The 10,823-nt window shown below is 37.1% G+C and overlaps 1 protein-coding gene across 7 annotated transcripts in view; it reads right to left on the bottom strand.

Moving 5' to 3' along the window:
- Positions 1–430: 430 nt before the first annotated feature.
- The window catches only part of LOC123601763 (membrane-spanning 4-domains subfamily A member 14-like), a 28,318-nt gene continuing 17,925 nt past the window's right edge, over positions 431–10,823 (bottom strand). For 4 of the 7 annotated variants that reach the window (XM_045485388.1, XM_045485393.1, XM_045485389.1 and 1 more), the window contains 3 exons: positions 5,823–5,942; positions 3,138–3,194; positions 431–618 (listed from right to left, as the gene is read on the bottom strand). In XM_045485388.1, coding sequence (XP_045341344.1) covers positions 535–618; positions 3,138–3,194; positions 5,823–5,942 — 261 coding nt within the window. In that variant the 3' untranslated portion in view covers positions 431–534. Of the gene's footprint in view, positions 619–1,798; positions 1,881–3,137; positions 3,195–5,822; positions 5,943–10,823 lie in introns of all 7 variants that reach the window. The other 3 variants (XM_045485391.1, XM_045485394.1, XM_045485390.1) reach the window with 2 other exon arrangements.

Raw genomic sequence — 10,823 nt, 5'->3', positions numbered from 1 at the left:
TTGGGGGCTAAGAGATGTAACATTTTGGGAGCTGGACTTTCTAGAAAAATGAAAATCCAAGAGACATTCATTCATTTAGTCTCAATAATATAGGGAGATATTAAATTATAATACACTCGACTCTGGGCAAGCAATGCAAATGTTAGCAACATCTAGGAAGAAGGAAATATTAGAATTTGTATTTCAAGCTAATCTATTAAGAGACACTCACAGGTAATGGGATCTTTTATAATTTATACTGACTTTATTTTCCGCAATGAGATGATTTCCTTGAGTCAGAATTTAGCACATCATCATACAATATTAGATCTAAATCCCACTCCAGAAACATTATACCCATTTTTAGAATTTCTATTGTATGGGAGAATCTATGGCCAGATTCAACTTGAGATAAATTTATGCTCACCTCCCCACAGAAGAAAAACCATACTTATCAATTAAAAATTTTATTAATGAAATGGGGGAAAGGAAATACTACGATGGACTTCATTAAAATGCATTTTCCAAGAAGCCTCTTGAACAAAATGAAGTTCTTCATTCACCACTATGCTTTCCTCCTTGACTCAGGTCATTACGGTTCTTTAATATGTAGGAAAAGGATCCCCTTCTGCCGTGTACCTGAGGTAAGTTGGATGTTAGTAAACTGAACCATTAATACACTCCCAAATAAATAACTGCAGGATTTGGGGTAGAATTTTGGAAAGAATGCTAATTGGAAAGTTCTCATCCTTGAGATTTAAAAATTAAACCATGGGCTTTTGGTGCTTTTAAAAAATTTTCCTTCCTCCTTCTTCCTCCTTTGCTGCCTTTTTCCCTTTTTTCCTTCTCTTTATTTTCTTTCTCCCTTCCTTCCTTTTTGTTTCCTTAGGTTGACAGCCAAAAATGATGTTATAGGAATAGATACATCCCTTAAAAATATTGATCACGTAAGAACATATAGTTTTCTACTCAAACTAAATTGCATTATTTAGTATAGCGTTGCATACCTATCAGTTTAAATTCTAATTGGGTCGAGAGCTATATACATTCTCATAGGTTCAATTCATGATTTTTCTCTTTCAATTTATTCATAGGGAATTATGAAGTTGACGTGTGTGTATGTGTGTTTGGTGCGTGTGATCTAAATATACGTGTCCTCTTTTTCTCCATCTCCCAGTATTAAATTTATGGCAGCCAACACTTACAGCATGAGAGTCTGATATTATAGCACAGCATTCATTTCTGTAATAGTTTAGATCCAATCTACTTTCTTGAATCGCATTTCCCACCACTCACCTCCACAAAGACTATACTCCATGCTCATTAATTTATTTACCATTTCATAAATATGCCTTGTTTGGGTTACCATCTTAATCTGCAGAATTGCTTTGCTTAAATACTCTCTATTTTGAATTAGTCTGATAAAACTATTTGGAATAGAGATGGGATTATCAGAAAAATTTTCCCCTTTGGATTTTCCACTTTCTCTTGATACTCAGAGGCTACATCTCCATTTCTACTGCAAAAGGCATTTCCTTTTGAAAATACGTGAGATGTCATTCCATAGAAATTACAAGGGTCTTGAAAGCCTGATATCTGGAACACTGATTGCCTTTTAATACATTTTCTATAAAGTTTCCCTCTCCATTGCTAGTTTCTGAGATCCTAAGAAACATATCATTTGAGGACGTTTTCCCATATTCTGGTGTTCCATAATTTCCATAATCATACATTCCACACATGACACTTCTGATAGGAATGAAACCTAATAGTCTTGGGTATAGTTTTCAAAGCTGAGATTTACCCATATCATTCTTACCTCATCTCATAGCTTAGATGAAAGGTTTCCTTGGGCTCCTTCATTTTTTTCACATTATTTGGCAATTTGCATTTCCTTTCTCCTATCAGAGCAATGGTTGATTTGATCTCAGTGATTTGTACTTTAGTATGAATGTTTCAATGCCTATCCTTACTTAGCAGATGCTTGAGGTGGAAGAAAATATTATCTGGGTATCAATGGCTTCATCCAAGTACATATGAAGGCTTAGAACCAGAAATATTTGAAAACAAGATCTGTAAGTATCTCCCTTCCCCTTTTCTCTCAAATCTTTTTTCCTACTTCTGCTCCAAGACCCCCAGGGTTCTAGGCATTCTGATTCTTTTTTTTTTTTTTTTTTAGTGTTTATTTATTTTTGAGAGAGGCAGAGCATGAGCAGGGGAGGGACAGAGAGAGAGAGAGAGAGAGAGAGAGAGAGAGAATATGAAGCAGGCTCCAGGCTCTGAGCTGCCAGCATAGAGCTTGAGGTGGGGCTTGAACTCATGAACTGCAAGATCGTGACCTGAGCCGAAATCGGTCGCTTAACCGACTGAGCCACCCAGGTGCCCCTAGGCATTCTGATTCTTAATGATCATTTCCTAAGTCTCCCTATGTATCTGGTCTAGAATACATAGATAAACCACTCTTTCCTCCACATTAACGTTGCATTCCTTCTGAGTTGTTCTTATGATTCAGTGATCCTTAAACCTGGGCCTCTGATAGGGGAACTGGGGAGGAAAGGGCAGATGTATCTTTTACCAAAGTTCTCTGATTCTGTGATGTTGAGGTCAGTTGGAGATAAAGTTTGTCTTTAGACATGAAGTAGTAGATGTGGAGGAAGTAGGAAAATGGATTTTACCATCTTTTCCAACTTCTTAGTTACTGTAAAATTGTGGTTTCTGAAAACGCCAAAGAGTCTACACTTTGCTATTCAACACGTTTTCTCAAACTTTGAAAATTAAAGGTATAAGACTTCAGCATTCCCATATCCCTGGACCTGCTTATAACCTCCAAAAAGTTCTTTTTGTTTGTTTCTAGTGAAATATCTATTGACTTAAGCAGACTCAAGCCAGAAAATCATCTATCTCTATCCTGTTCTCTCACGAGGTGTGAACATAAAAAAATTATGTAATACAAAACGTCTTTGTCGAGGGCAAATTATTGTCCCTCAGTTGTGTAGAAACCTGTTCAGTGCACATTAGTACAGTGTGTTTTCAGCTACCTTTAACACATCTTAGAGACGACACTAAAATCTTATTAAAACTTTAGTTCAGTTCTTCAAACAGGTTCATCATGGAAGCCAGTATCTTCTAATTCACCACGGGAGAAAGGGGATACTTACCACATCTTTATTATCTGAGATGTTTAGCTTTGTATATCCAATGGGCCACGGTGCACGCTGTAAACAACTCCAAGATGGTGAATAAAAACAGATATTCTGAAAGGATTTTACCACTTCTCTGTTTCCAAAAATAAAATGTACATTCCTTACAGATATTTATACATTAACACTTTAAAAATAATCAAAGCATTGTACAATTAATTGCAAGAAGGTAAAAAACTAAGAGAAAAACTACTCAATATATCCTCAGCCCCCAAACTGTGGTTATTTATATATATTTTCTTGATCATAGTGATAACTCATTGAGGACGAGCGTAAGCTGACAGTTTTCTGCCAAACGGATAAAGAGAATCATCAGTTACGTTTTCCTGTGTGTGGTTCTGGGTAAGGTCAGCAAATTTTCACTGAAGCCAGTGGACCTCTAGAGAAGATGGACTCGGAACACTCTTGAAGTTCGGTGTTACAGAACTTATTTAATGGAAAGACGTTTAGAATTAGGCCTGTTTTAGGAAAGGGCCCTAAAGAGAAGCTTACAGTGGAGGGAAAAAAAATTTGGGGTTTATGACTAGACTCAACAGAAGGGCTTTTGTGTCCTATGGGTAGGTGGTTTCCTCCTGGGATTGTGCCTCTGACTATAAACTCCAGTAGACCCATATCCTTGTAGGACACTTAGATAGTTGCAGGCCGGAAAGGCCCAAAGCACTTTGTGACAAGGCCACCATGGGCTATTGAGACCAGTTTTCAATACTGACACCATTTGATAGCAACCGAATCCATGACATGTGAAATTATGGGCATGTTGGTAGATTACTGAGGTAGTCTACTACTACTCAACTAGAGGTTTGGAGTCCATATTGATTCTTTGGCTGTCAATGTTCTTGAATAATTTGAGATGGTCAACAGGGAAGAAGACCTTGGATTTCTTGCTTATATAAGCATTGGTGGTTCGAGAGATAAGTTGGAAAAATGAAAGAATCAAGCTTATAATTGCACTCCAACCCAGGAAAACGAGACATTCCTATTGTGTGAATATAATCTGAAGCAGTATCTGGAGGCTTATGTTTATTCAAGGTTTTACTTTAAGGTATCCTTCAGGGTATGTGTCATAAAATATTAGCATTCCCTGCAGCCAGAAGATGTTTCTCTGATGTGTCATTTAACTGATTTCTGTTAGGGCTCAATTTTGTGTAGTGAAATAACTTGGAATTTAGACCATTTTTTATTAGAATGAATGTTCTGCAAGAGCTCTGACCATGAGTAAGTAGATTAACATTTCTTTTCTTTTTTTTTTTAATGTTTATTTATTTTCGAGAGAGAGAGAGCATGAGTAGGGTAGAGGCAGAGAGAGAGGGAGACAGAGAATCCCAAGCAGGCTTTGCATTGACACAGGGCTCAAACCTACAAACCATGAGATCATGACCTGAGCCAAAATCAAGAGTCAGTCACTTAACTGATTGGGCCACCCAGATGCCCCAACATTTCTTAGCTTATTTCTGTAATTGAGTCAGAGACATAAATAATTCCCTGAGGAAGTTTACAATCCCACTTGCTGTAAAATCACTTTCAAAGCTATGTAGAAATAAGAAAAATTCAGCAAAATGCAAACCAATGTATGTGCTTTGGAACTAGCTAATTAACTAAGAGTTTGGGATTTTTAAGTAAAGAGAGCTTGATGTATTAGGCTAAAAATTTAGAAACAGGCAACATCTGGTAGGCTCAAATCAGAAAAGCTGGTTTCTAGGTCTTGGTCAAAAGCCCATCTCTTTTGACCTCTGTCAAGCTCTGGGCAGATAGGATAGAACAGAAAGACAGGAATCCACAGAGAAGGTTTTAGAACTTATGGCTTTAACTCCCACCCAACTTACTTAGCACTGATTCCTATCTCCTTGCCATAATAGCTTCTTCTCCCCTCCACATGAACAAACATATATGGTTAAATGCACAAATGTCCACAGTCCCACGTGGATAGAAACACAGCTATACACACATAGTGAAACACAAACATGGACACATTTAAAACAGACTCAGACCTGCTGACAGGAAGATTGACAGACACGAAGCAGGAAGTTTAGAAAGATCCATATAGTCGTGTGTATACAGAACTGGTTACACATAACATTCCAAATCACATCCATTTATAGTGTTCGACTTTATTCTGTCTGAAGATCACATCCCTGGCGAGCATAAATCCCTGGGTCCCTGGTGTCACAAGTACATAAGGATGTTATTTCCTTCTTTGAAGATCAAATCTTGCTAGAATACACTTGATCATTTAAGGTCTGGGAAAACTGGCTTCCGAGATGAGGTACCTAGGAAGAACTGAGCTGCCCATTATGAAAATACTAGGTGGGCCTATTGTATACCAGAATTGGTATATAATACCAGTTTTGAATACAATACTAATTCAATACCAGAACTGAATATAATGCCAAACCACTCAAAACACATCTATTAATATTTAGAATACATTCCATTTGCATACTTGAGGTTTGGGGTGATCCTAGGTTTAGAAAGGTAACCTGTAGTTTGAACCACATTTGTAGCAGAAGGCACACATCAGAGTACATTAATGATAAAGGTCACTGCCGTATCCTGCCTAATACTTAACTACTTTGATCGCGCACCAAAGAATTTAAATGTAACTCTAAATCTGTGACGAAATTCTCGTAGAAACCTGGTATTTACCTCGGGCCAAATAGGAGCTTGTGTAGTCAAACTGTATATTATAAACTCAAATGATAGTATAAGCAGACCAATCACGGCAGCGCAGGCACTTACGATGTTCATTGCTATAGCATAGGACATCTGGAATAGAAAGAAGAGAGTCACCAGTCACCGGAAGTTATCCATATACATCACTGCCAGGTACATTCAAGTAGAAGATTTATACAAATCCTGATCTTTCCAGAATAGTAAAGGCCATCAAAAGGACTGTCAGAACTGCAGATTTGTCCCAATAACTGAACAATTTGGGAGAAAATAAAACTTTTGATGTAGCGTGCATACATTCATTCCTTCTCTGACAACTAATTGTTGAATGCCAATTCTGTATCATACAAACTGTCCTCTGTGTTGTTAGATAAAGAGGCAGAAAAGAAGTGGTCCTGCTCTCAAGGAAGACTGGTGAGGAAGATGAACAGTGCCTATCAGATGTGAATAAGATGGAACAAATGTTAACAATAGAGCCAAATTTTCAGTGCCACACAGGGTCAGATGACCAGAGAGCTAATATTCCAGGAGTTCGCCATGGTTCATTTAACAGTGCTAGAAGGGGAGTCATGGGGAATTTTGCTGGAGAGATAGGTGTCATCTAGATAGATAGGATTTTATCTTGAAGATAGTGGGGAATTAATTACATCCCTCAAAGTGCCATTGTTTTCAGGCCACATCTTGTTAGGCTATGTACTCAGGACAATGCATATGTAAATGTTGCTGCATAATCACACTTTGTCCATAGATGAGGTCAGAGGAGTGATAAGCCCTATGATACTTTTGGAGGATATCCTTGTCTTATACTTATTTCCTTGTTCTCATTTGCATCAGTAGAATTCTATCTTTTTTTTTTAATGTTTATTTATTTTCGAGACAGAGAGAGACAGAGCATGAATGGGGGAGGGGCAGAGAGAGAGGGAGACGCAGAATCTGAAACAGGCTCTAGGCTCTGAGCGGTCAGCACAGAGCCCGACGCGGGGCTCGAACTCACGGACTGCGAGATCATGACCTGAGCTGAAGTCGGATGCTTAACTGCCTGAGCCACCCAGGAGCCCCAAATTGTATGTTTATCTATATGCTGTTCACTGTTGTACACTGATCTTAATTTATTCTTTTGGAATAAATTCCCCTTAGAGATAATTACATTAAAATAAAATGTTCATTAACTCTTAAAATCAAGTATTATTAGTTTTACACTTTCTTTTTGATTATTTCCACATAGATTTTGAAATCAACTTATCAACAATGAGAAAAAAATCCTTTTAGGACTTTGATTGGGATTGTATTGAATCTATATAAAATCATTTGAAGGAAAACTGACATCTTAAAAGTGTTTGTTTTTCCATCCATGAACATACCCATTTATTTAGATACTGTTCAGTTTCTCTCTGTGATGTTTTGTAGTGGTCTATGCAAAGGTTTTGGAAATATTTCATTGACACTTAGGGATAAATTCTTGTTTTTTAAGTTTATTTATTTGGGGGGGGGGGGATGTGTGTGGGGAAGGGACAGAGAGAGAGGATCCCAAGCAGGCTCCATGCTGTCGGCTCAGAGCCCGATATGGGACTCACACCCATGAACCATGAGATCATGAACCGAAATCAAGAGTTGGATGCTTAACCTATTGAGCCACTCAGGTGCCCCTAGGGAAAATAATTTCTAAGTGTTTTATTTTTGAGTGCAATTGTAAAGGTGTTTTTACAAATTTCATCTCCAATACACAGAAATACAGTGGACTTCTTAATGTGAATTTGTATTCCTCAATGTTGATAAATTCTAATTAGTTGAATATTTTTTTGTAGACTTCTTAGGATGTATAGGAATGTCTATGAATAAAGCAGGTATTACCATTAACTTTTTATTTTTTATTTATTTATTTTTTTTTATTATTATTTTTTTCAACGTTTATTTATTTTTGGGACAGAGAGAGACAGAGCATGAACGGGGGAGGGTCAGAGAGAGAGAGGGAGACACAGAATCGGAAACAGGCTCCAGGCTCTGAGCCATCATGAGCCATCAGCCCAGAGCCTGACGCGGGGCTCGAACTCACGGACCGTGAGATCGTGACCTGGCTGAAGTCGGACCCTTAACCGACTGCGCCACCCAGGCGCCCCTACCATTAACTTTTTAAACTTGATGTTTTTTATTCCTTCTTCCTGACTTAACTGCACTAGACAAGAACTCCTGTACAATATTACATAAATTTGGTGAAACAGTAACTACTTGCAACATTCAGATCCAAGGGAAAAACAGGTTTTTACCATTAAGTATAATATTAGCTACAGAATTTTTTTTTTTTAAGTTTATTTATTTTTTTTTGGGACAGAGAGAGACAGAGCATGAACGGGGGAGGGGCAGAGAGAGAGGGAGACACAGAATCCGAAACAGGCTCCAGGCTCTGAGCCATCAGCCCAGAGCCTGACGCAGGGCTCGAACTCACGGACCGCGAGATCGTGACCTGGCTGAAGTCGGACGCTTAATCGACTGCGCCACCCAGGCGCCCCAGCTATAGAATTTTTTGTAGGTGCCCTTTAGTGGGTTGAGGACATTCACTTCTACTATTTTGATAAGATCCTTGTAAAAAAAAAAAATTCAGGGGCGCCTGGGTGGCTCAGTCGGTTAAGCGGCCGACTTCGGCTCAGGTCATGATCTCGCGGTCTGTGAGTTCGAGCCCCGCGTCGGGCTCTGTGCTGACAGCTCAGAGCCTGGAGCCTGTTTCGGATTCTGTGTCTCCCTCTCTCTCTGACCCTCCCCCGTTCATGTTCTGCCTCTCTCTGTCTCAAAAATAAATAAACATTAAAAAAAAAAATTTCAAATGCTTTTTCTTCATTTCTTTAATTACCCTAATATATTGAATCACACTGATTGTTTTTCGAACGTTGAACCAAGCTTGCATTCCTGGAATAAATTCTACTGCATTATGATTTTAAAAATATATCACTGAATATGATTTATGATATTTTAAGTGTTTTGACATCAGCATTCATTATGGGTAGTGATCTTCTATTTTTCTTTTTCTTTTAAGGTCCTTGCTAATTTTTGGTGTCAGGATTATGTTGGATTCCAAAAATTCCGTTGGAAAATGTTCCTTCTCCTTTGTTTTCTGAAATATTTTGTGTACCATGTGATATCATTTGTTCATTACATCTTTGATAGATTTATTACTTAACATATGTGCCTAGAATTTTCTTCATGGAAAGATCTTTAATGATTAATGCAATTCCTTTAACAAATACAGGGATATTTAATTTTCTATATCTTCTCGTCCTTTTGGTAAGTTGTGTTTTTCACAGTTTATTAGTATAATGTCGTTTATAGCATTCCCATGTTATTTTTTACAGTCTCTAGTATCTGTACTGATATTTCATATTTAATTCTTGATATAGTAATTTGTGTTTTATCTTATTGTTTCTTGATCAATCTTACCAGAGGTTTATCGATTTTATTAATCTTTTCAAAGAACAAATTTTCAGCTTTGCTAGTTTCTTGTTTATCTATTTTCTATTTTATTGGCACCTGCTCTTATCTTTATTGCTTCATGCCCTCCACTTACTTTGTATTAAATATTCTCTTTCTTTTCTAGTTTTTAAGTTGGAAATTTAGATAATTGGACTTTAAACACTTCATTTCTTCTACTATACACTTTTAAAAGCTGTAAATTTCCTTCAAGCATTGTTTTATCTCAAAAATATTGATATGTAGTGTTTCTGTCATTCAGCTCAAAATATTTTGTAGTTTTTTTTGTGATTTTTTTATTCATGTGTTATTTCTTAACTGTATTGTGTAATTTCCAAATATTTGGATTATTTCTTGGATATACAATGATTAATTTTTCATTTAATTTGCTTTCATTTTAATTTAATTCTATTTCAAGTTATTTCTGTTCCATCAGTAGGTTGCCTATAGTAAGAATAATAAACCTATTCTATAATATTTCATGCAGTCTTGTGAAATTTGTTATTATTTTCTGTTCCAATGTATGCTGTCTCTTGGTGAACATTCTATGTGCAGTTTAAAAGAGTATGTATTCTAGAGTCTTTCTCTGTGTAGTGTTTTACAAAGATTAACTAAGTCAAATGTTTCAATTTTCTACTCCTGGTTTTTGTTCACCTGTTCTATCAATTACTTAGAGAGACATGTCAAAATCTATTATGATTGTGGATTTTTCTATTTCTCCTTTTATTTCTTTAGTTTTTGCTTCATTTATCTTAAACTTCTAATATTAGATACCTACACATTTGTGGTAGTTATGTATTCCTGATGCATTAACACTTTATTACACTGAAATGTCTCTATTGGTAGTCACGTGGTATGTTTTCATATTTATTGGTTCGTAATGATTATAACACATGAGCTTCCTTATGCTTACGCATGCCCATCTTTTCATGTATATTTTTTGATATTCTGTTACTTTTGGTGGGCATTACTTGTTTGGCTAGTCTGAGGATATTGGACTTTTAACTGGAGTGTTTGTCTATTTACATGCGATATGATTATTGATATATTTGGGTTGTTCTATTTTTTTTTCTTTCTCTGCTTTGAGTTAAAATATTGTTTTTAAGGTTTTTATTTTACTCATTTGAGAGAGACAGAGATAGTGCGAGTGGGGTAGGGACAGAGAGAGGGAGAGAGTGAATCCCAAGCAGGCTCTATGACGCGAGCGCAGAGCCCAATGTAGGGCTTGAGCTTACGAAACCGCAAGACCATGACCTGAGCCGAAATCAAGAGTCAGATGCTTAACCGACTGAGCCACCCAGGCACCCCTGGGTTAAAATATTTTTTAAGCTTTTGTTTCCTTAATGGGAAATTTATTTATTTTTATTAATTTTTTTTAATCTTTATTTATTTTTGAGAGGGGGGAAGCCGGAGTGGGGGAGGGGCAGAGAGAGGGAGACACACAGAATCCAAAGCAGGCTCCAGGCTCTGAGCTGTAGCACAGAGCCTGATGCAGGCCGCCAACCCATGAGCTGTGAT

This window comes from Leopardus geoffroyi, chromosome D1 (assembly GCF_018350155.1).
Source record: "Leopardus geoffroyi isolate Oge1 chromosome D1, O.geoffroyi_Oge1_pat1.0, whole genome shotgun sequence".
Taxonomy (NCBI): domain Eukaryota; kingdom Metazoa; phylum Chordata; class Mammalia; order Carnivora; family Felidae; genus Leopardus; species Leopardus geoffroyi.
Note: the sequence above shows the minus strand (reverse complement) of the source record. Positions and strands in the feature narration are given on the sequence as shown.